Source organism: Adiantum capillus-veneris, chromosome 14 (genome assembly GCF_014529385.1).
Source record: "Adiantum capillus-veneris isolate H3 chromosome 14, ASM1452938v2, whole genome shotgun sequence".
NCBI lineage: Eukaryota > Viridiplantae > Streptophyta > Polypodiopsida > Polypodiales > Pteridaceae > Adiantum > Adiantum capillus-veneris.
In genome coordinates, this window is record NC_140944.1 from 18,436,048 (window position 1) to 18,462,843 (window position 26,796).

The window sequence follows — 26,796 nt, forward strand, 5'->3', positions numbered from 1 at the left end:
GGTGTAGGCCTCCCTTCTCACAAGCTTGGAGTAGGTGATAAGCTTTCAATTAAAGCTTGAGAAGGAGAGAGAGAGAGAGAGAGAGAGAGAGAGAGAGAGAGAGTCTTCTTGCTTCACACATAGATTGTGTGAGTGTGTAAGTCAATAATTCCCTTGAAAAATCAGCCCCCTGTCTCTCTTGGTCGATCCCTCTTGCTATTTGCTCTTGCTCACATCCTATTGGACCTCCCCAGCCTCAACCAATGGAAATTAAGCAGCATAAGTGATAGCCTTTTGACACGTGTCCCCCTTTCCCCTTTTGTGAGAGCTTTAGGTAATTAATAAATGCAACTAAACTCTCATTGGGCCCCTTTGCCTCCTGGCCAATAGGAATCAGACAAGCCATTGGGTTGTTGAATGCTCATTGGACCCCTTGGGAGACTGTTCACTAGCCTTCTAGAGAGCTTAATTCTTAATGATTCTTTTATTAAGTGCTTTTTAAATTGATTAAACTAGACTTACTCTAGCCTAATTCTCATTGGTCCACCTCCAAGGCCATCCAATAGGATTTGAGTACACCTTGTGGGCATCTGGGCTAGGGAGCTGACATGTGTCACTCTTTCCCCTTGTGTACAAAGGAAGCTTGTGTGTGTGTGTGTGTGTGTGTGTGTGTGTGTGTGTGTGTGTGTGTGTGTGTGTGTGTGTGTGTGTGTGTGTGTGTGTGTGTGTGTGTGAGTTTCTCTCTCATCCCCTACTTCTTGGGCTCGCCCCCTCCTTTGTAGGCTTTGAGAAAGACTTTTGGGACACACACAAAGCATCCAAATTTCCTAATCTTTGACCTTTGGACACAACCTTTGAATTCAATGGAACCTTAGCATTTTGGACGTCTTAATGGGATGAACCCTAAGGTCTTTGGAGCCCATTGTTTCCACAGCTCTTTTGCAGATGGCCTCCCCTTTGGATCCCTATTTTCCCTCCTTTGGATCCCTATTGTGGCCGATCTGCCAGCTTAACCAATATTCTAGCATTTTCTCCCCTGGGACTTCCCCATATTTAATGATCAGTTTAACATGAGAAAATCATTTAGGAGAATTAGATATTGATTATTATGACATAACCTATAACTCTTTCTCTCAATAATGTAACCAACAATGATGCATTTGTTATCCTTATCATTCGATACTTGCATTGTTGTTGTAAAACTTGAGTATAAGCCAAGGAACCAAAAACACATAAGAGACCAATAAATGGCTGCTTATCATGACATGCCTCATATGGAGTCGTAGACCACAAAGCTTTAGTAGGACACCTGTTAGTATGTAGACAATAGCTGGGTATAGCCCACAAGACAAGGTACCTAATTCCACAATAGTATCACCTAAACTAAGATCATGATGAACAATGCATCTATCATGCATAAACTTTACAACAAAACCAAGTCTTGCTAGTGCAAAAATAAACAATAAATTCCTCTTTATCCGAGGCACAAAAAGTACATCAGAAAGTGTGCCAAAACTACCATTAATTGCAATGAGTACAATCTTTCCAACTCCTTGGACTGGATAAGAGGCATTGTTTGCACACGTGACAGTTTTCCCATTAGGGATGACATCAAGAGAAGTGAACAAGTCACGACGAGATGTATAGTGCTTTGTAGCACGCATGTCAACATACCACACATGTGAATATGTAACTTCAATCATGCATACATCATGGGCAGAAGGGTCATACTGACACTATGCACTTACACCCATTTTGCATCAGTCACAAAATTTGCAAAAAATTACAAATTCTACAATGGATGCACTTGAAGAAGATTCACTTCTTTCTTATGTGCCTCTTTACCCTTTAGATTAGGACATTGCTTTATCAGACAATCATCAACTCTCCAATAGCTGCAACGTAATTTTTTTCTTTCCTCTTTCATCATAGATCTACTATATGTATGGTTATTATGGGAGGCATTTGTCACAAATGATTTGCTACTTGAAAAGGAACATTGAAAGTAGCAACCTTGTTATTGCTACCTCTTCTTAGTGCACCAACAAAAGCCTAATCAACAACACATTTCTTAGCCCTTTTTTTTCTCGACATAGCATCATGTAACAGCAAAGTGACCAACACAACATCAAATTTAATAGCATTATTGTTTCCCAATGCAGCAAGGCTTCAAATAGAAGTAAATGTTTAATACAAATCTTGTAACATCAAAGTGACCATCAAATTAATAGCATTATCGTTTCCCAATGCAACAAGCCTTCAAATAGAAGTAAATTTTTAATAAAAATCTTGTAATGCATCCATGACAGTCTACAAAAGTGCATGGTCATGAAAAAACTTCAACTACATCAATGAGTTCCTCATTGATATTTTTTATTTTAGCAAGAAAAATGTTGATTTTGTCTTCCTCATGCATGACCATGGATTCTAGCTATTTGCACAAAAATGATATTTTGCCTCATTGTAACCTACATACAAGCCAACTGACCGAATGTGAGGAGAAATGGTGCGCTAGAGAGACATCGCAATCGATGCATGCATCTGCACATCTTCATTATCCCAACGAGCCTATTCAGCTATAGGTAAAACAACACAACATCTTTCACCGAACTTAGGCATGTACATCATAACCTTTAACAATATTCCATACACCCTTAAAATCAAGTACATGTAAGCCCACAATGGATACTTGTCTCCATTAATCACTTGAAAACATCATTGCTCTCAATCATAGTAAAAGACTAAACTTGATGTAGAAAATACCCAAAATGAGTGAAAACTAAAGGGGAACTGCATGTGCTATATAGCACAACCCACGATAGACTTTCAAAGACCTGTTGTACAAAAATTTACAGTGGAAGAAATTTTGCACAAAAGGATGAAATTACTTGCATATTACATATAGTAGTGGAATCGAAGGCCAAAACAAGCCCAAATCAAACTTCTGAGCACATCAAGCTCTACAAGTCTACCCAAAGTATATACTGACCTTCTAACGCTCACCAAAGCTCACCAAAATCGGAGAAAGTGATAAGGAGGGTGTTGGGAACACAAGTGACTATGCCCAAGAGGACGCAATCTACCCTAATATAAATTGTGGGAGTTATGGTTACATGATGCACACACAACTTGGAGATGAAGAAGAAGATTAAGGCACACAATAGAGAATATATTACTTGGTGTGTGAATTCAAGATAAGATACTCTTAGAGTGATAGACATACATACAAAGCACAAAGGAAAAAAACCTCCTAGTGAGGGAAAAAGTGACCCAACGGTCTTAAGTGTGTTTACACACATCACCACCAGACACATAGTAACACATTTCTTATCATTTTTAGGGAGACATAGTGTCGAATCTCCGCCATAGTTATGTATGGCACTTTTGTATGACGTGCACTATACGATATGTAGTTCGTGTCATTTTCTCATTGTGTGGCGAAACGTTTAACTAGTTGCATGTTTTTCTTGTAGCTTGGCAAGCCTTGCACACTCGGATGGAAATCCTACTCGATACCATATCGATAGTCCAATTAACTTTTCCATTTCTCTACAAAGATAGCTATCTAGTTTCTACAAATGAGAATCCTAAGCTTGTACAAGGAACAAGGAAAGTGGTGGTTGCAGCTGATATTGCAGAGGCATCTTTAACCATTGATGGAATCTACTATGTGGTAGGTGTTGGTTTTGCCAACCAGAATGTCTATAATCGCAGGCTTGGATTAGATTCACTTGTCATCATGCTCACTTCTCAAGCTTCTACAAAGCAAAGAGCACGGTAAGTAAAGAGGACGCGACTAAGAAAGTGCTATCATTGTACACGGAGGCACGTATAGGAATGAAATGTTACCAACGGCAACACCCAAAATTCTTTAAAATGTTGTTGCTACCATGATCAAACACTACTTGAAGTTGAGAGACAATTAAAAGTTAAGGAAGAAGTACATGGTCAACCTAAGATTAGCTTTATAGCCAAGAAGAAGAGAGATGACGATATATTAGTGCCGCAATGGAGAATAGTGAATGGAAGGTTTAGGAGTCCCTCCATCCACATTGGTGGTTTAATGAAATATATCAACAAAGCCAAGTGGTGGAACAACAAAAGGAAGGTTGTGATATGACCAATACCAAAGATACACTTATACTTTATATTTCAATTCCCTCTACATGATTTCAAAAGTACGTGGATTGAATTCCATCACGCATGCAATAAAACGAGTTTACATCATCTTATTGAAAAGATTGTAGATGAAAGTGACTAAGATTAAAGAACTTCAATGATGTCCAACGAAGAGACACATAGAGAGTATACACCACAGCATGGCAATCTCAAATATCACAAGCCTTGCATATAATCAATAAATAAGGAATTCTTTCTTATGCAACTCCACTATGTTATACTAAAAAGGTCCCTCCAACCTTCAAGGAGAAGCAAAAGTCCCTCTTCAACATCGAAGGGAATAAAAGTGAGGGAGAAGAGCGCATTCCATACGCCATTATTGTAAATGTGGAGAATGATGCCAAGTCCACACTCTATGCATCTTAAAGCAATGAATAGACGTTATCTTTATTGAAAATATTGTAGATGAAAGTTACAAGCATTAAAGACTTTTGAGATATTCAATGAAGGGACGCATGGAGAGTACACCAAGACATGGCACTTAGAATATCGCAAGCCTGCATAAAATCAACGGTAATGAATTCTTCCTTGTGTCATTGCAATATACCCAACGCTACAAGAGAAGCATAAGTCCCCCTACAACATTGGAAGGGATTAAAGTGATGAGGGAAGGACATGCTCCAATGTTTATTGCAAGTGGAGAATGGTGCCTTTCTTTTTTTTTGATGGGCTAAAGCATCCCACAATGCATGAAATGCGTCACCTTCCATCCTCAAAATCTCTCCACATTCATTCACAAAGCCAATTTTCATTGTGTTGCCATTGCCAAGTCGTAAAGCTTTTGGGAAAAGCGTCGAGAAGAGATCCCGTGTAAATGCTTGCCAATACTAAGGGCACGTTCAAACTGCCAACGAGCCTAAGTGCTGCTTCCCTTCCTTACTGTTTAAAATCGAGGCGGCTGATTCGAAAAATATCTTCGCCCAATTACTTTTTTGACACGGAGAACAGGCCCGCATAGCCCAAGCATTTGGCGCGGCCATCTGAACCCAACCTATAAGCCCAGTAAGCGCGCGCGCGCGAGAGAGAGAGAGAGAGAGAGAGAGAGAGAGAGAGAGAGTGCGTGCTTCCTGCATGTTGAACAGTGCTGCGTTCATGTGAAGAGGAGGGGCTTCATTACGATACAAGGGTTCAGCATCTGTTTCTCTGAGAACGGGTGCGACAGGTCCTGTTGATGTGGCAGCCACTTTTTGGGCGAGTGCAGGGCTTAAGGGCGCCATGTGGGCACCATTTGTGATGTGTGGGGGAGAGAGAGAGAAGAAGAAGAAGAAGAAGAGAATTTTAACGCAGGAAACTATCCCAAGAGACCTTAAAGATCTATCCGACGAAACTAGACTTGAAAGATCTATTCGACGAGGAGAGTTGAACTCGAGACCTGTTAATCAAGAGGGAAATGGCATAACCAATCTACCAACTTGGGTGATAGAAAGTTTATAAATGCATACTCAATCTACAACACTTGGGTGATAGAAAGGTTATACCACTTTGAGAGAGAGAGAGAGAGAGAGAGAGAGAGAGAGAGAGAGAGAGAAGGGCCTGAATAACCAAATCTGGATATAATAAATGAAGTAATAAGAATGGAATGCAGAAGCCACTATAAGTTCTGGGTCCTAAACAATGAAAAATTGTGGAGTATAAATAGCATGTTTGTTACAAGTTGGCCATAATAGATATAGGATCCCCTTCTTGGTTGAGACTGTCTGCAACATGCGCAACAACACCGGCACCCTCATAGTACAGCCATTGGGACTTTACCTATGCCAAACCCCAAAAAGAAAAAGTAAAGAGATTATTTACAACCAGAGCTTGATGAAAAATCATATTGCATTATGGTAAGAGAACTAATCCTTACATGAATGTGATTGTGTGCTAAGAAGGGCCACAAGGCCTCATGAAAGCTTACATCAACCTTGCACCATGAAACCTGCTGGAGTCCTCGTATCATCTCCTCTGTGGAGCATGCAGGTTATTAAATCAGGAACTCGGAGAGAGACTCTCATCTTTAAGTTCTCAAGTTAAGATATCCATGCGGGTGCCGGGCATGTGCAGACCACGTCAGCGAAGCTTGGTGCGCGCACACAGATGCACATAGCCCAGCGACATCCCATACATCATACAACCACATTAAACTTCCATTGACCACATGATATCACTTGAACAAGCCACTGTTAATTTTCTCCTATCCTACTAAGATTCCAAGATTTAAATACAAACATCAAGAACTCCCAATGCCAATCACAACTCACCTTCCATCTTCTCATAGTAGTATTTCACAGCCATTATACTGGGTGAATCCTTCTGCACAGCATCTTTAGCTTCGGCCGACTCCGACTGGAAGGACGGCATGCTCTTATGCACAGGAGGACAATAAGTCACACCAACCACATGTTTGTATCCCTTAATAGATTCTTTCGGAGGCTGCACAACAATATCCAAATTACTACTCATCAGTACCCCACAGAAGAGCTCAGTGAAGACAAATGGAGGAGTGGAGTCTCGCCCACCAGCCCCTTCAACTGAAGATCCACAAAAATAAACCTTTCAAAACTCCTCCTCAAATTTTCTTCGTAGTACCAAGGGACTCACAAAAGGCGGACCACTTTCGAGTAATGAATAAGCACCAAGTAGCGTATTATGAACTTGACTGTAAGGAAATAAGGTGAGGTGAATGGCAAACTATTTTGCAAGATGAAAATACAATGACTTTGAAAATTAACTGAATGTTTTAAATCTTGCACTTTGAAGATTGATTCATAGTATGTTGTCCAAGGACCCCGGGCAATCACTCATCAAAAGCTTCCTATATCAGGTGCATTCAAGACATTATTGATAATACCCCGATATACATGTTATATTTACATTGTAGGCCTATTTAGAAGACCCCCACCTACCTCTAATGTATACTTTTACCTACCTCTAATGTATACTTTTACCTACCTCTAATGTATACACAAAAGCATAAATTAGAGGTTGACAAGCATTATTGCTACAAACCATCACATCATTAGCATACTTGTACCATTGTTTACTCACAGGAGTAACCAACTACTGCAAAGTCTTGTGATGATAAACAGGGTCCACCACAGACTTTCTCTAGCTAGTCAAATCATACCGCTGAAGAACTATTGCAGAAGAATCCTTACCTTGGGCAGCTCAGTCTCCCTCCGTATAGAAGAGGTACGCCAGCCTACCATGTCTAAATTTGTCAGTCAAAGAAATATCCAAAGAAATTAATGTAGTTGCACATCATCCACGACTGATTCTGTGCAGTTTTAAACCATGTGCAAACTCAAAGCACACGTATATATACCACAACAATGCCAAGTCCAAAGACACTAACGCAAGATGCAAGCAATGAACATCCGAGAAATGATGCATACATCGCACAGTTCCAAACAAGTTCTTTAAAATGTGCTACCATCATCTCATGTATATTCAAACCTAATTTAATCTTTCTACCCTTGCCACTGCAAGCAACCCAGTACTATGCATTACAGACACATGACCATTCTCCAACAATCTAGTCCCAAACATTCCCTAGCAAGAAAAATCTTTTTTAAATGAAGGATGCAGTCATAGGAGACATTGGAATAGCAGGACCTGAACTTAAAAGAACCAAGGGCTGACCTGAAACCAGTAGAAAAAGTTCACCATTAAAAATTGATCGGATAGCAATCAGCAAAGAAGTATAAGTAAGCCATACAGAAAATGCAAATCTTCATGATCTTCCGCCATGCACAGCAGCAGCGGTGGTTGTAAAGGTTTTTCATCCAGTAAAAAAAGTTGCCGCCCAGTTTTGCCGGCCAAGAATGGCGCTAGAGGAGCAGCAAGCTTCTCCAAAAATGCAACACCAAATAGAAAAGGGAGCTGCAAGGACAATGTCAAGCAAAAATCAAGCTTACTCTACCATACAATAAAAACTAGTTTTCTGCCAAAACAAACCAGAAATGTCTTGATAACACTGAACAAGAAATTTAAGGAGGAGATTCAACCTTAAATTACGATGCCACTACAGGATGGGCTACAATTTAAAAAGACATTTTAAATGCAGTAAGAACCATAGGTTGGTTTATTCCCGCCGCAATGTGCATGCATTGCCTAGTAGAGAGGTGGTGCTGTTGACAGACACGATTGCATACAACCACAGCGAATAAATGTCTCTTTCGTCTACACTGGCTGAATCAAAACCATACAAGCGAACGATTCTGGGTCTCAAAGTTTGAAATGCTTTTAGAAACAGCAAGGGAGCCCTGAAACAAATGGTCCCTTTACCTGATGCCTCAAAACCAAATGCAGAGGTAGTGCCCATATCTTCACACCAACCATTCTAAAGATCACCTCTTCATACGCAAGCGCAAGAAAGTAAGCTTAAAATTCAATCAAAAGAAACAGCGCTTAAAATAACGTGACCTCATGGTTGTCATGGCACTGAACACCAAATGGCATGCCATGTGGTCATTCTTTTAAAGACAATCGCTATGAATTGTACTCTTGAACATACAAAATGCAGAATATGCTAGTGGTTTAGGAATAGACAGCCCTTTTCAAGGGGAAGGCCATCAAGCCATCCCTTCATTTGAGCACCACATGAATTTACAAAGTAAGCATAACCAAGATAACCAAGGAAAATTTAATGATCTGTTATCACATAAATGATCTAGACCTAATAAGCAGGTCCTTGAAGAAACAAAAAGTAGAATATTTCGTATTTACCTGCTTCTTCCCTCTAACTCCCAGGTGTGGGGTTGCCAATGTAATTAAATTCACTGGTGTTAACCCTCTAATTCTTCTGGCATGCGTTGCACCATTACGTGTTTCATGAGTCTGTGACTCTTTCTCAACTGGATCCAAAAGAACTGCTATGGCATATCGGACAAACAACCCACCAAGCGAATGTCCAACAAAGGATATCTGTTCCAAACCTGGGTTTTTTTTAATGACTTCCTTTACCTGTCAACTTGAAAGATTAAAATCAAAACACTCAATAAAGTTGTTGTTTCCTGTACTTGCATAAAGTCTTCCAGAAAAGACAATTTTCACCTCTTCTGCAAGACGTCTTCCAGCTACATCAATGCCAGAGAGAGTTTGTACAAAAGAATTTGCAGCACTGGCTGCAGTACATTTCAATCTTGATTACAGGCCGATTGGCAAATTGTTCTAAAAGTGAAACAGCAAAACTGAATCTGCCTGATACTCACCATATATGAGAAACTCGCCAATTAACCGTTTCTTTAACTCAGTCACCACATAATTCCAATCACTTGGCCTGGCAAAAGTCAGAAGAGAATTGCTTTGATCAAAGCCAATAAATTTCAACGAAGTCACAAAACATAAGCTATGTCATGGCAACGACATAACATAACTAGTGAAGCAAGCATTTTGAGACGAAACATTTCCAGAGTTTGTAATCAACTTGGCCAATAAAGAGAGAATTTAACATAGCTCTTATCTCTTTCCTCCATTTCACCTCAGCCCCATACTGTATGTACATTAAGTTCCTACCGAAGGTATTGCTTCCTTTATTCACCTCCCCCAGATCATCTGGGAGAACTAGCCAGCCACAAGAGAAACATTGGGTTTTGCAATGATTCCATTGGTGTCAGCAACATCTTGATGAACAGGTTTACATTTTCTGATAAAATGTGTATGCAATTGAAAAATGAGAGATCCCTCTTGTTGAGGTAGCTTTTGAGGCCAAGTCTCCAAAGGGGAATACCCTAGCCTACCTGGGACCAAACCACATCAAAGATACTGCCATGTGAAACCATCTTTTTGGCTCAAGGGAAATAAAGGGGTACACTTTTTCCCAAATAATGGAAAAAGAGAACATGTTGTACACAAGCCCCTGGCTACAACCGTTGAATTCCAAAAGCCACAGTCACAGAGACACTTTTGTTGCCAAACACCATGAGATTACACCAATGTGCTAGGTGGTGTTAATTGTGCCAAACAATTCATCAAGAGAGATATGACTAAAATATGGCTCATCATTTAAGTCACGTTTCTCAGAATTCCCTTTAGCACGAGTCTGTGTGTGTGTGGCTCTTTCCAGCTCTAGATCTAAAGGATGCTAGTCAATGGAGAGCTTTCCTTCACTTCTTTTCTATCCCACGTGCAAAGTAATCATAGACTCCGGGGTGCCCCTCCTGGAACTCTAGCTGCTCATGTGTCAAAAATATTACCAGTACTTGAATCTTATCCTGTACAGGAAAGTATCTATGTTTGCAAACAAAATCGCGCTTGACCAAAGCACTCACATAGCTACGGCAGACATCGTGCAAATGATCTTTTAATTGGCAGCTCAAAAAAAAACACAAGAATCACAATCCCTTATTGGGACTATGTTGTGGTGATGTTGAAAAGATCTATCTAAAGATAAGGTTTCTTTGAATGCATTAACCAGTAAAAATGGACTTGGCCTAGCACGAAATCCAAAGAGAATTGCTTTGATAGAAGCCAATAAATTTCAATGGAGTGACAAAACAGAAGCAACATCATGGCAACATAACATAACTAGCGAGACAAGCATTTTGACAGCATGTTTCCAAAGTTCATAATCAACTTGGCTGATAAAAGAGAGAATTTAACTTCAGGTCTCGTCTCTTTCCTCCATATGACCTCAGCCCCATACTGCATGTAAGTAAAGCTTCTACAGCAGGTGTTGCTTCCTTCTCACCTCTGCCAGATCCTCTGTGAGGACTATCCAGCTACATGAGATGGCCTTCCTAACTCTGGCTGCTTGCGCTCTACATGATAATGTGCAAGGAAAACTTTCCATCACCTCTTTTCTATCCCGTGTACAAAGTAATCATAGATTATGGGGTGCCTCTTTCAAACTCTGGCTGATCAAGTGTCAAAGAAATTACCCATTACCTTAATCTTACCATGTACAAGAAAGAAACTATGCTTGCGAACAAAACCACACTCTTGACTAAAGCATCGGTAACCCTGCACATAGCTATGGCAAACATCGTGCAGATGGTATTTTATTTAGCAGCTCAACAAAAACACAAGAACCACAATCCCTATGGGATTATGTTGCCGTGATGTTAAAATGATGTATCTAAAGATAAGTTAAGGATTTAGTGGAATGCATTAACCAGTAAAAGAAATGAAACGCTTTGATAAAGAGTTTCCTGAGCTTGTTTCTTCAACAACAGTCCCCATTCTTACTGATCCATCCCTCCAAGACTCTTATGTCCCTTTAACAAAGTACAACAACTACTGTTGTGAGACACAACCAACAAACCTGATTACGATCGGCTGCAACAGCAACGCAGGTAGAGCCATCAAAGATGTCATTGAGTACTACTTACTACAAAACGATTGATAGGTGGTTCTTGGCGATTAATTAAAGGAGAAATGTTCACGAATGATACATGCTTGCCCCTGGGACAGGCATCAAGTCAATTATCTTGGCATGACCTATCAAATGCCAAATACTTGCAAATCCCTCCATCCCCAGGTTTGTGGGAAAAAAAGTCCATGCAAACATTCAACAAACTGCAAGATATCATAAATGCACCGTCTTGGCTTTTTTTTTTTAATGTAACTAATGTTCTGATGTTTCATTTTTTGGTTTGTCGGAAGTACAAATTGCTGCAATCTCTCTCTCTTAGGACTCCATAGTATATATCTTTGTTTTGTACTGTTGTTAGGTTATTTTGTTACTCTGACTTTGTATTAGATCCACCACTTTGTAACTTTCGGGTCTCATAGGTTATTATGGCCTTTTGAAGACGTTAATATAACATTTCATTTCATCTCTCTCTCTCTCTCTCTCTCTCTCTCTCTCTCTCTCTCTCTCTCTCTCTCTCTCTCTCTCTCTCTCTCTCTCTCAAGAAGAAACATTAAGAGAGAACATAGCATTGAAAAGAAGGGCCTTTGAGTGTACGCTTTTCTAGCAATGAAGATAAGAGCTCGGATTGCCATTGATCATCAAGTCCTGGAGTACTTACCCAGACAGAATTCCGTGTACAAGGACGAGGAGGTGTCGATGCTGATGCTCTGCAATAAGCCTAGGCTTCTGAGGAATGTCAGCAGGCTCCTCTAGTTCGGATGCCCCGCTCATCATATGCCGATGCAGGTCATGTGGTATTCAGCTCAAAGCACCTGCATATTGACGACCCTAATCTGCAAGACCAGAAAATTAGAGAGAAGGTTTGCTATTGTGTGCGGGTGAGGGTGAGGGTGCTCACTGCGAGGAGGGGCACAAATGCGAAAAGAGTCGATGTAATGGCGGTGGGTTTCGCAAGTTCGAGAGTGGCGTGTGGGGGGGATTGGGGGGTTTTCACAGGCAAAACGCAACTTCTTCACAAGCAACATGTTCCACCTCTTTCGACTGCGGAAGAATCGCTCTCTCTCTCTCTCTCTCTCTCTCTCTCTCTCTCGTTAGTGTGTTTACGCGCGCGCTAGCACCGTCTGCCCGAAACAAGGGCACCTGATGAGAGTGGAGCTTCTCGCAACGCAACCTCTTGTTCGTCCTCTCTAGCTAGTTTAGTGAGAACCTCCCGCGCTTTCCTTTTTAAGTACGTTATGCCGTTGAGTCCGTCCGCAAAATTTCTAGTCATTTATACTTTGCTTCTCACCCAGATTTCCAATTAAAATGGAGACCCACCTCATCAAATGTGGGTTAATATAAAAATACTACTAAGATTCCATTCCAAACGTAGTATAGCCAAAACTTGCAATAATTCAACTCTGGATTCTCTTAAATTTCATGAACGATGACGCAGTTCAGCTTGTTATTTCTTGGGTGCCTTTTATGCAAAAATGGCAAATTAATAAGCAAGGTGAGCCCTACGGTTCGTGATGTTTCCAAGCAAACGTTCTCCGAACAAAGTTTCCTTAACCCACCTAATCTGCTAGCATCAAAAGCTTGACACAATTGAAACTTGAAATCTTGAAGTGCAATTGAGACCGGAAGACGATCGACCTAAACACAACCGTTACAGTATACGTGACATCTTGGGTAATATTTATTGTGCTTGGTAGCCATGAAGAGAACTTGCATTTTTTATCCCATTTTAAGTTATAATTGTAGATGAAATGAATCAAAAAGAATTGTCCCTCACAGAATTTAGGTGGCAAGTTTAGTCGTTGAAGATTACACAAGCTTCAAGGTAAAATAGAAAAACAGAAATCACTGCTTAGAGTGAAGCAACACAAGGCAATTTAAAAAGTAGGAAATAAAAATATTTATATTTGAAAACAATCTAGCAATTGATTCTTTTCTATGTGTCTAGGTACCTCTACAAGTGTAGGTCAATAAGGCAAACATTTAGTGAAAGAAAGGCTAGCTACATTACAGGAAGAGGCCGAGTTGTGGGTGAAGGATTTGTTGAAGAAACTTAAGGGATGCGATTTGTTTATTGAAAGAGGGCACATGCATGATTTGCTATAGGTCACATATACAAGATAGAGGTAAAGGCTTCAACTGTGGATTTGATTAACCACCATAACGTTCACTTGCTAACCTTACTTGCGTTGCCCAAAGAGAAAGGAAAGTCTTGAAGTCCAAAAGATTGTCACCATATTATGGTGGTGATGTGTATGAACACACTTAGGACCATCATGACACTTTTTCCCCTCACTAAGAGGTTTTATATATATATATATATATATATATATATATATATATATATATATATATATATATATATATATATATATATATATATATATATATATATATATATATGCATAAGGCAAGCTTTATCTTTGTATGAGCACACTCACTAATACTACTTCCTATGGTGTTTCCCTTCGACTTCTTCTTCATCTTCTCCATCTTTGTGTGCATTTCTACAGTCGTATTGCCAACAATTGGTATCAAAGCAGGCTTTTCCATCTCAAGCAGCATCGTCAACATACTCCTCTCTCACTTTCTCAGATCAAGGTGATCTTTGGTGAGCGTTTGGAGGGCAACATATCCTTTGGGTCTACTCAAGGAGCTAGGTTTTGTTAGTTCTACTACCAGAGTTGTTTTGCCTACTGCTAACAAGTAGGCAGGTTGGGATGCTCAAGATGCACATGCTCATGCATTAATTGTGTTTCTATTAGGCATTCCATTATTCCACACTTTTGCTTAGCAAAAATAATAAAACATGCATGGGATAGACTAGATTCTTTGTATGCATAACCTAATGATGCAAAAAGTCGTTGGTACCCTCGCTAGCATCGCGATTGTGTGGTTTTTTTCCCTCTCCCTTCACACTCAAGGCGCCTAAAGGGCCACCTAAAGGGTCCACTACCTATAGCTTTTAAATTGGGCGGGGGGTTCTCACCATCACCCATGGTGCAGATCTTCGAGCACTCCATGGTGCAAATCTCCAAATGTGAAGCCATGGTTTCTCGAAACAAGTGAAGAGCTTAGGCAAGGCCGCCTCCGCATGACTCAAAATTGGCAAAGGCAAAACAAAAACCGACAAAGGTGTCGATTGAGGGAAGGCAGCATACATTGGCTATGCACGGGCATGCAAGAACATTATGTCACAGGTCAAGAGTGCAGTAAGAGCTCCACAAGACCAATGGGAAGCAGCCATGCAAAGCAAACAACTCAAAATCCCATCGTCTCTCAAGGAGGGACATGGCCGTCAGGCAATCCCCAAACCCATGCTAATGCAAGGCATGTTACTGGCGAAAAATCATGAGACATGGGGCTTGCAAGGGCAAAAGACGGGACGGGATTTTGCCACGGACACACAAGCCAAGCGGTTGGTAAGGCAGGTCGACATGAGTACGTCATGAGGTACGCATTTGATTTTTACTTTTATAGAGAATGTGCTCAGTAAGCATGACATGCAATGGACGTGTGTGCTACCACGGAAGTCTTTCCATAATTGTGCAATTTAAGTATTGAAAGCACAAGCGAGGCTTGTAGCAATTACCGTAAGCACCAATTTTTTCTATTAGCAAAGAGCGAAGATTGGTTTGACGATCGAGCAAGGCTTGAGTAATTAACAATTTGCTTCTTCTCCATATCTATTAATTTATTACTAATCTATACTAAGAGATTGCCCATGAGCAAGTGTACATGAAATATCAATTCTCTTGCTTGAAAAATACTTCTCTTCACCTTCATCTTCCTCTTTCCCCGCAATTCCTTTCTCCCTGCTAGGATGTTTAGGGTTTGGGAAGGAGAATTATACCATGGAATCTTGAAGACACCATCTTCTTGATTCAACCGAGGATCCACAAGAGCACAAACATGTATTGTAACAAATCTCTCTTTTGAGAGGATTGTAATACAAGTCCTTTTGAAGGGGGGGGGCGACTCCAAGCAAATCCGGTCCTCATCGAGTTGTTAATCTTAATTGGTTATTCTCTTTGAATTATGTGCATGGTTAAAGTGTTTTTAATGTGTGTGTGTGTGTGTGTGTGTGTGTGTGTGTGTGTGTGTGTAAAGAATCCAGTCTGGCACAACCTATGTTCTCGCTATCTCTCTCTTAAAGAAAAACTCTCTCCTTTCATAGTTAAATTTCGTTGAATCTAAAAGTAATTATTCGATTCTCTAAAATTAGTATTGGAGCTCTTTTCTTGTCTAAGAAAAAAGGTCCTTGAGTAATTTATGAAAGGTTGGAGTTGTTGATTGCAATAGGATAAGTGGGACTGGGATTTATTATCTTGGGTTGTATGTTTGTTTACAGGATACGGGGACACCATCATGAACTATGGTCTTAATAATGGAGTCTTTTGGGACTTTTCGATCGCTTAATCATTATTGAGATATTAGCAAGCTTGATAGGAACCAGTGCCAACCTCGCACTGTTAAACCCACTCCACTACTATTTGCAAATTAACAATATTCTAAACCATGGGTGTAGTTACTCGAGTGCTAATTTTTAAGGGATAAGAGGAGTGGTAGCCAAAGTTTTGGAAATGCCAAGGAAAGAGTTAGCATACAAATATAAGAAAATTTAATCATGGCCCTATATAATCAAGAGAATGTGATTGATATTGACAACTTAGATTTGGGTCATGGTATAGCTTTTGATGATGGTGCAAAGTTGTCAAAACTACCTGAAATCATATCTTGCAAGTGGAAGTTCAAAGCCAAATTCAAGCCCTTCAAGTTCAAATTCTCTCAAGTGACCAAGAAGAGAGAGTTCCTATGAGGCCTCCGAGTGAGCCATTTTTCGATCGCTTTTCGACCGTATTGCGCCCACAATATTCTAGCCGCTCTTGATCGGACATGAGCTTTTGGTTTTCTGGCGAGCGAATTTTCTCACGCATGATGGATTCTCCTTATAATGGGAGCCTTACAAATGTGTGTTTTTTAGAATAAAAATTACAAGGGTTGAATCAGGCTTTGTACTTAACAATCTCCCACTTTGAGACTAATCTCCACACCAAACCTATGAATGCTTTCCATCCGGCTTCTTATCATTGAATGCCAATTGAAGATGAACAAAAGCTCAACTTCTCCTTGTTAACCACCTTTGTTAACATGTCTGTACGATTCTTAATCATGTACACCTTTCTAAGTTTTAATTGTTCCTCTTCCAAAAGAGTACTTATGAAGTGATATCTTATATGCTTTGTCCTTGAGTGAAAGGCTGGATTCTTTGCAAGATGAATGGCACTTTGACTATCGCTATACAAGACATAGTTGTCCTGTTTGTATCCAAGCTCCTCCAAGAATCTGTGAAGCCACAGAATCTCTTTGTTGGCCTCCGTAAGAGCTATATATTATGCTTATGTAGTAGAAAGTGAGACCAACTTACTATTGTGCCTCCAATCTAAGACTAGCTTGTAACTTTTAATGGCCTAGTAACTTGTGTGTAGCGGAAAATAACATGAACATAGTGAGCATTTCATTAGAATAGGTTCCTAATGAACATAACAAGAGTGCTTGGGTGGAGAGAGCGACAAAAAGCATAACACCTAGTTAGATAGGCATGAACAATACTTCAAAAGAGAGAGAAATTAAGCTATTGATAACAATTGAGGACCGGATTTACATGGAGCCGGTCCCCCCTCCAAATTCTTTGTATTATAGGTTTCCCCCATCAAGAGAGACATTTTACAATACAATTCTTTGTGCTCTTTCAATAACTAGCTAGTGCAATGAAGATGGAAGCTTCAAGCACTAAGCAAAACACTTATAAAACACAACATCAATTCCCTCACGGTCTCAGACCCAAGACCTCACACACCTTCGAAGATGGTGAGAGCTAGCGGGATATGAGAGTAGATTGAGAGGAAGGAGTAGTCTTACAAGAAAGATATACATCTCCTCACATAATCACTCATATTAGCATAGCATAGCTTAGTAATTAGCATGGTGGAGGAGATGAGCATGCATTGAAGCTTGGATCTTGGTCTGATTTGCATCACAAAGCCAAGAGTTGTTGGTGTAGGCCTCCCCTCTCACAAGCTTGGAGTAGGTGATAAGCTTTCCATTAAAGCTTGAGAAGGAGAGAGAGAGAGAGAGAGTCTTCTTGCTTCACACATGAACTAGTGTGAGTGTGTGTGGAATAATTCCTTGAGAAATTCAGCCCCCTCTCTCTCTTGGTCAATCCCTCATGCAGATTACTCATGCTGACACCCCATTGGACCTCTCCAAGCTTATCCAATGAGAATTAAGTAGCATAAGTGATAGCCTTCTGACATGGGGGACGGTTAAGGAGCGAGCTCAGCTCAGCGAGGGAGCGAGCTTTTTTTTTTTTTTTTTCATCCCACCACCACTACCTCCCATTGCCGCCCCTTAGCAACCATCACCACCCACCACCCTAGCCCACAACTGGTGGTTAGTGGTGCTAACTTACTACCACCATGTGCCGCCCCTACTCCTACCACCACCGCCAATTGCCGCCCCTCTCTCCAGTGGAGTATCCAAGGACCTCCTCTCTCTCTCTCTCTCTCTCTCTCTCTCTCTCTCTCTCTCTCTCTCTCTCTCTCTCTCTCTCTCTCTCTCTCTCTCTCTCTCTGTGTGTGTGTGTGTGTGTGTGTGTGTGTGTGTGTGTGTAACATTTAATGGCCTAATAACTTGTGTGTAGCGGAAATTAGCATGAACATAGTGGGCATTTCATTAGAATAGATTCCTAATGAGAATTACAAGAGTGCTTGGGTGGAGAGAGCAACAAAAAGCATAACACCTAGTTAGATAGCATCAACAATACTTTCAAAAGAGAGAGAAATTAAGCTATTGACAACAATTGAGGACCGGATTTGCATGGAGCCGGTCCCCCCTCCAAAAGGCTTTGTATTATGGTTTCTCCCATCAAGAGAGACATTGTACAATACAATTCTTTGTAGTCCTTCAAGACTAGCTAGTGCAATGAAGATGAAAGCTTCATGCACTAAGCAAAACACTTAGCAAACACAACTTTAATTATCCCCGTTCTCAGACCCAAGACCTCACACACCTTCGAAGATGGTGAGAGCTAGCAGGGTATGAGAGTAGATTGAGAGGAAGAAGGAGTATCTTACGAGAAAGATGTACATCTCCTCACATAATCACTCATATTAGCATAGCTTAGCTTAGTAATTAGCATGGTAGAGGAGATGAGCATGCATTGAAGCTTTGCTCTTGGTTGGATTTGCATCCACATGCCAAGAGTGTGTTGATGTAGGCTTCTATCTCACAAGCTTGGAGTAGGTGATGAGCTCCCATTAAAGCTTGGGAAGAGATAGTCTTCTCTTTCTTCACACATGAGATTGTGTGTGTGTGTGTGATAATGCCTTGCAAAAATCACCCCCCTCTCTCTCTTGGGCGAGCCCTCTTGCTATTTGCTCTTGCAGGCTCCCCATTGGACCTCCCCAGGGCTAGCCTATCACAATTAAGCAGCATAAGTGATAGCCTTCTGACATGTGTCCCCCTTTCCCCTTTTGTGAGAGCTTAATCAATTAAACTTAATTGATTTAAATGATTAAATCCCCATTGGACCTTTCCCCATTCTGACCAATAGGAATTAAGCAGCCCATTAGGCTGCTCAATTCCTATTGGACCCCTTCACAGGCTGTCCAATAATCATCCAGGAGACTTAATTTTCATTGGTTCTTTTTATTAAGTGTTTTAAAATCAATTAGGCTAAATTTACTCTAGCCTATTTCTCATTGGTCCACTTCAAGGGTCATCCAATAGCAATTGGGCACACCTTGTGGGCATCTGGGCTAGGGAGCTGACATGTGTCCCTAATTCCCTTTGTGTACAGGGAGCCTGTGTGTGTGTGTGTGTGACTTTCTCTCTCATCCCCTACTTGCTAGGCTCGCCCCCTCCTATGTAGGGATATGCAAGACTTTTTTGGTCACACACAAAGCATCCAATTTCCCCTAGGGTTGACCTTTGGACACAACCTTTGAATTTTGGAACCTTACCATTTTGGAAGTCTTAATGGATTGATCTTTTTATCCCATTGTTGCACATGGCTCTTTTTCAGATGGCCCCCCCTTTGGATCCCTATTTTCCCTCTTTTGGATCCCTATTGTGGCCGGTCTCCTAGCTTAACCAATATTCTAGCTTTTTGTCCCCTGGCACTTCCCCACATTAAATGATCAGTTTAATATGAGAAAATCATTTAGGAGAATTAGATATTGATTATTATGACATTACCTCTCTCTTGAAATCATAGTCGTCCTCGACTATAGTGTAGAGAAGATAAAGCATATTCATGAGTCCTTTTCTTAGGGGGTAGAGGATCCCTATGTTACCCTACGACATCATTCCACAATGGATGACTAGTCCATTTGGCGCTTGAGAGCCTGAGGCTGCCGCAAGCATGTCTGCACATTAGTCCTATCAATCTTCCATTGTAGAGTGACAAGCTCTACTTGGTGTTTGGGAGACGTCGTCTCCACAAACTTGATCTAAGCATGCATACTACTTCATTTTTGTGCACAATAAAGAAAAAGAGAGTCTTACAAGCATGTCTGCACATTAGTCCTATCAATCTTCCATTGTAGAGTGACAAGCTCTACTTGGTGTTTGGGAGACGTCGTCTCCACAAACTTGATCTAAGCATGCATACTACTTCATTTTTGTGCACAATAAAGAAAAAGAGAGTCTTATAAGACAAAAACTTTGTTCATTTTTATTAACATTTTGTACATTTTCTTACTTTTGGGAAGCATTGTAAGCATTGACAAGGTTTAGGTTATCCTTTAATTGTATGCCTTGCATCCATCTAGCATCTTCAAAAGGATAATTCTTAAACTTAATAAGATATCGTCGGATAGTCTTACCGCCTCTTAATACCTTGTCTTCATGTCGGAGAATGGACTCGGGCTGCAACACCTCTTCTTGGTCCTCGATCTCCGGTGGGTCTTCAATAGTTGGTTCTTGAGGTGGCTCTCCTTTGTAAGGCTTTAATAGGCTCACATGGAAAGCATTGTGTATGAGCCAATGATTGGGCAACTTGAGTTGATAGGCCATCTCATTGATTGGCCTAAGAATCTGGAAGGAACCATAGTACCTTTTTGCTAGTTAAGCATAGTACTTTTGGTGGCCAGTAGGATTCTTGCCCGTCGTGTGCCTTAATCGAGCCTTGGGAAACTTTAATAAGACCCAATCATTTTCTTTAAAGGCTTGGGCTCTTCTGTGCTTGTCAGCAGCAGCCTTTTGCCTTTGCTGTGAGATAGAGATAGCATCCTTAATCTTTTGAAAAGATTCTCGTAGGTCTCGGCTATACTCATCTGCAGTGAAGATCTTCCCATGTACCTTAAGTAGCAAGGGACTTTTTGATCTTCCCTCAATTACCTTGAAAGGTGCTTTTCCCATGGAAGTATGTACAGTGTTATTGTAAGCATACTTCACTAAGGGTAAGTATTTCTCCCATTGGGATCTTTGATCTACTTCCGTTACATAGGCTTTTAGTAGATCGAGAATGGTTAGGTTAGCTATTTCACTTTGGCCATCCGTTTGTGGATGATAGGCCGAAGAGAAGTTTAGCCTTGTCCCTAAATTCTCAAAGAGACCCTTCCAGAAATTACTGGTCATTCTAGGATCTCTATCCGACGCTATGGACATTGGCAAGCCATGGTACTTAAAAATTTGTGAAATGAAGAGGGTTGCCATTTGATGGGCTTTGATAGTCTTTTTGACAGGTATAAAATGAGCTTGTTTACTGAACCTGTCTACTATCGTCCATATTCCCGTATTCCCATGGATAGACTTAGGCAATCCAAAGATAAAATCCATGGATATGCTCTCCCATGGTGAATTAGGGATTGGCAAGGGTTGAAGCAATCCAAGTTGCTTCCCTCTATCAAATTTTGTCTTTTGGCATACCACACATTTAGAAGCATACTCTTGTATGTTCACTTTCATGGTAGGCCAATAGAAATATGTTTCAATTCCCTTTAAGGTAGATTGAATCCCTCTATGCCCCGCATACGGTGGAGCACGAGATTCATACATTACTTTCTCACGTAGTGAGTTAGTGACGCATAGTCTATTGCCATAGAGAAGATAACCATCTTGTAAAGTAAATGGTTCTTCTTTCTTCCCTAATGCAAGGGCTGAAATCACATCTCTAAAATCGGGATCAATAGCGTACTCATCTATCATTAAAGATAGATCATTGTGAGTTGCTATGGAAACCGCTGTTGGGAAACAAGCAAACTGAAACACCTCTATAGCGATGTCACCCAAGAGCGTTGAAAGAGAACTATAAGAACACCAAAATCTTTGGAAAATACCTTTGAAACACCACAAGTCCAACAAGAGTAGTCCCCTTGGGAATTTACTGGCCGTCGCCCACCCAAGAGACTATGTCACATAGGAGCAAAACCCTGCCAAAGCATGGATGTACAGCACACGCCGACCAATGCATATGAAGACAAGGTCCTCCTCTTTCACCACTGAACATCACAAACCCACAACTTCAACATCAATTCCGCAATTCATAGATACATGCCCTCCGAATCTGTCTACACACAATTTGCCACTAGGCTGCCATAGCCATAACCCTGCAGAGAACTAGTCGTAACCTGAAGAGAACAACTCCGATTGGGGCACTTTAAAGCTTGGAAAAAATATTGAAAAATGACTGGCGAGAAAGCTGAAGATGACCAAAATTGATTCCATACGCCTCCATGAGCAAAATTGATGCGAACAGAAAGCTGTCCCGACACGACTACACGTAGAGAAGGCTAGTCGGGGCAAAAAACTGCATCAAAAAGCACCAAGGAGGCACAACGAGCTAAAACCTGAAAATTTCTGATGTTTGGCTGAACTTTTTAAAGTTTGTACATGAGTTTTGATTATATACAAGTCTCACTTCAAAAAACTCACTCACGGGCACTCACAGTAGCCCAACAACTGTCACTAGACTAGCGCCTTGCAGTGCATGTACATATGCTTGATAAAGCAAGCTAAAAAACCCACAAAAATAAATCCCACACACCCTTTTGACATCCGACGTCATGTCCGTATGTACAAATTTACAAAAAAATGGGTTCTCAAAATGCGCGCAACATAGTTTGCCAACCCCCTAGTCTGCTAGAGCATTCATGCTCAGCAGTAGCATAAGCATATTGTCTACCCGGATCAAAGGGCCATACAACATAAGCACAAAATGCATGAAGAAACACTAACCATATCAATTGCGCCACTCCCAATATGAAAGCACAAACCATGTGTAGAATCCAAATCCTCTTTAGGCATAAAGGACTCTCAACAAATATAACAGAGAAAGGCCCTTTGAGTATTATAGCATGCAAGAAATCCTTTAACATCTCATCCAAAAAGTCTTCAACTTTTATCTCAACCATTTTTATATCCTCATGCATATCCATCTCATTCTCCCCACTCTTGATGAAGCTTCTATCCAATTCAGCCGTATCATGCTTGATAGGTAAGCCATCTTCTACACATAGCTTCCTATCCTCAACATAAGGATCAAGCAAGGAAGCATCAACCATCTCATCATTAGGAATCCATATTATATTTTTATGGCTTTCCACATTCTCAAAAACCTCCAAATTCTCCTTCTTGATCAAGGCATGGCTACATACATCATCATAGATGCAAGCATGAGAGTCCTCATGGAAAATGTCCTCATTAGCAAGGTCCACAACATGCTCAATAGCATCATCATTTAGTGGAAAATACTCAACAATAGCATGCATTTGAGAGATCTCTTCATTCACATCATTTACTTCTATATAAGTATCCTCATTGACTTGCAAATCATTCTCAACTACTTCACATAAAGGAGAGGGATACTCAACATCCACTTTCACATCACCCACATGCTCATCTTTCACATTGGACACATCAACAATGGCATCTTCAACTTGATTCTCATCATGATCATTCTTTAAGACTTAACTAATTGCATCCTTTTCCTTCTCATTAACTTTTAGATTGGTAGAAACATCATCTTTCGCACATGAAACACCATTGAGGGCATAAACAACCAAGATGGCATGATGGGTACATTCATCTTAGCGTCTTTCTCCTCATTATATGCTTTATGCTCTATATCAATATAACCATCATGATACAATATTACATTAGAGGCTTTCTTTGTATCCACATCAATGCATAGACAAACCTTTGGCTCCATATCACCCTGCAATCCAAGTTGCCTCACTCTCTCTAGCTTCCATTCCTTATGCTTTGCAGTCCTTACTGCATCATCAAATGTAAGTGGCCTTTTAAGCTCAACCTTAAACTTCAAATCAGTCCTCAAATTTTGCATAAACATACACTTCTTAAGCATAAGAGGAGGTGCATCACTTCCCAAAGCAACACACCATCTTCGCCACAAAGCGTTGAATTCCTTGACAAAGGAATCTACACTTTGACCATCACATTGCACAAGTCCTTCAATGGAGTGCCATACATCTGTTGGGTCCTCTACCTTCTTGAACCTCTCAAGGAAAGCCTTCTTTAATGCATCATAAGTCATCACCAATGGAGGTTGAGATGATTTCAACCAAAACTCATACTCATCATACCATATCCTTGCATCCTCTTTCAAGCAAAAGAACAAAATCTTAAGCATAATCATTGGATCTCCCTTATTTGCCATCAAACAAGAAAACTCCATCTTTTCAATGAATGCATCAACATCCTCACCTACATGACCATAGAACCTTGGAAACTCTATTATCATAGCCATCAAAGCTATCAATTGAAGGTCACTTGAAGAAGATCCTCGGTGGCGGGCACCAAAACACTGTTGGGAAACAAGCAAACTGAAACACCTCTATAGCGATGTCACCCAAGAGCGTTGAAAGAGAACTATAAGAACACCAAAAGCTTTGGAAAATCCCTTTGAAACACCACAAGTCCAACAAGAGTAGTCCCCTTGGGAATTTACTGGCCGTCGCCCACCCAAGAGACTATGTCACATAGGAGCAAAACCCTGCCAAAGCATGGATTTACAGCACACGCCGACCAATGCATATGAAGACAAGGGCCTCCTCTTTCACCGCTGAACATCACAAACCCACAAATTCAACATCAATTCCGCAATTCATAGATACATGCCCTCCGAATCTGTCTACACACAATTTGCCACTAGGCTGCCATAGCCATAACCCTGCAGAGAACTAGTCGTAACCTGAAGAGAACAAATCCAATTGGGGCACTTTAAAGCTTGGAAAAAAGATTGAAAAATGACTGGTGAGAAAGTTGAAGATGACCAAAATTGATTCCATATGCCTCCATGAGCAAAATTGATGCGAACAGAAAGCTGTCCCGACACGACTATACGTAGAGAAGGCTAGTCGGGGCAAAAAACTGCATCAAAAAGCACCAAGGAGGCACAACGAGCTAAAACCTGCAAATTTATGATGTTTGACTGAACTTTTTTAAGTTTGTACATGAGTTTTGATTATATACAAGTCTCACTTCAAAAAACTCACTCACGGGCACTTACAATAGCCCAACAGCTGTCACTAGACTAGCGCCTTGCAGTGCATGTACATGTGCTTGCTAAAGCAAGCTAAAAAACCCACAAAAATAAATCCCACACACCCTTTCGACATCCGGCGTCATGTCTATATGTACAAATTTACAAAAAACGGGGTTCTCAAAATGTGCGCAACACCGCATTCACTCTCGGCCGTCTTGAGAGTGCATCAGCTACTTGATTATGCTTGCCAGCAATGTGAGCAATATGAAAATGAAATTGCGAAAGGAAATTTTCCCACCTCATTTGTTTGTCAGAGAGCTTGGTCTGCGTCATGAAGTACTTAAGACTTTGGTGATCCGTTCGCAGAATGAAAGGAGTCCCCAATAAATAGTGCTTCCATGAGTCTAAGGCATGTAGAACTGCAAGGAGTTCCTTTTCGTATATGCCTAGAACTTGCTCAACAGGGTCGAGCCTTCGACTCTCATAGCTTATGGCGTGCCCTTCTTGGAGCAAAACAGCTCCAAGGCAATCACCACAAGCATCACATTGGACCTCAAATGGTTTTGAGAGATCCGATAGTGTAAGCACAGGTTGAGAGATAAGCTTTTCTTTAAGCTTTTCGAAAGCATTGTTCTCCTTAGTAGACCATGTATACCTAACGCTTTTCTTTGTTAGGTCATGTAATGGTCTCGCAATTTGTGAGAACTTTCCTATGAAGCGTCTATAGTATGCACACATACCTGTAAAGCTTCTTAGTTCATGAAGATTCCTTGGTTTAGGCCATCCTTTATTACCTGTAACTTTGATGGATCCATTTGGATGCCATCTTGAGAGATAATGTGGCCTAAATACTGAATCTCTTGCAAGAAAAATTCACTCTTCTGTCGATTAACATAAAGTTTATTCTCTCTTAAAACTTGAAATATTACCTGGAGGTGTTGCTTGTGTTCGTCTAATGAATTAGAGTAGATGATAATATCATCAAAGAACACTCCAGTGAAGGTTCGATGAGGCCCGAACAGCTTCTCCATCAAGCGGTTGAATGTGGCTGGTGCATTGGTCAAGCCAAAAGGCATGACAATGTACTCATAAAGACCAAATGTGGTGCGAAAGGCGGTCTTTACAATGTCTTGATCAACTATCCTTATTTGATGATAGCCACTTTTTAGGTCAATCCTACTGAAGTAGGTCGATCCTTGTAGCTTATCAAATAGGTCTTCTACCCGTGGAACGGGAAACCTATTTTTGATAGTGATCCTATTTAGTGCTCTATAGTCGACACACATACGATATGTGCCGTCTTTCTTTTGCACTAATAGCACAGGTGAGCAAAATGGAGATGAGCTAGGCCTAACCATGCCCTTCTCAACTAACTCATGCACTTGCCGCATAATCTCCTCTTGTTGAGCTTGAGAAACTCTATAAGGAGGTTTGTTAGGCGGTGAACTTCCTGGAAGAAGTTCAATTGCATGGTCATCATTACCTCGTTTAGGAGGTAGCTCACAAGGGATGTCGTCAATAAAAACATCTTGAAACCCCTTTGAGAAAATTGGATAACTCTAATTCCTTTTGGTTGCTTTTATTTTCTTTTGCTAAAGCATTAGGTTCATTTTGAGAATCTTTAACAAAAATCATGTACACGGAAATAGAGCTCTTTATTGACTTGTTGAAAGCTGGTGTATGTACAATGGGGATAGTGTTACCCATTTCCTTAGCATCTATATACATGTCTTTTTCCCTGAACTTAAATGAGATTCTCCTTTCAGGAAATTTAACATCGGCAGCCAGGCGGTCAAACCATGGTGCCCCTTGGATTACATCCTCATGCTTGAGA

At 40.7% G+C, this 26,796-nt stretch overlaps 1 protein-coding gene across 2 annotated transcripts; it reads right to left on the reverse strand.

Annotated features, from left to right (window-relative positions):
- Positions 1-5,696: 5,696 nt before the first annotated feature.
- LOC147442024 (Hydrolase-like protein family) lies at positions 5,697-12,654 on the reverse strand. Of its 2 annotated transcripts, none has more exons than XM_086528352.1 (11): positions 12,354-12,654; positions 12,114-12,288; positions 9,354-9,421; positions 9,196-9,266; positions 8,869-9,105; positions 7,859-8,022; positions 7,727-7,782; positions 7,299-7,351; positions 6,402-6,573; positions 6,008-6,105; positions 5,697-5,910 (listed from the first exon to the last, which is right to left on the reverse strand). In XM_086528352.1, the coding sequence occupies exons 2-11, from the start codon at positions 12,227-12,229 to the stop codon at positions 5,806-5,808; spliced, it is 1,140 nt and encodes a 379-aa protein (XP_086384478.1). In that variant the 5' UTR covers positions 12,230-12,288; positions 12,354-12,654; the 3' UTR covers positions 5,697-5,805. The 2 variants fall into 2 exon arrangements, with proteins under 2 accessions (XP_086384478.1, XP_086384479.1); XM_086528353.1 differs by having other exon boundaries at positions 12,560-12,636.
- Between the last annotated feature and the right edge of the window lie 14,142 nt (positions 12,655-26,796).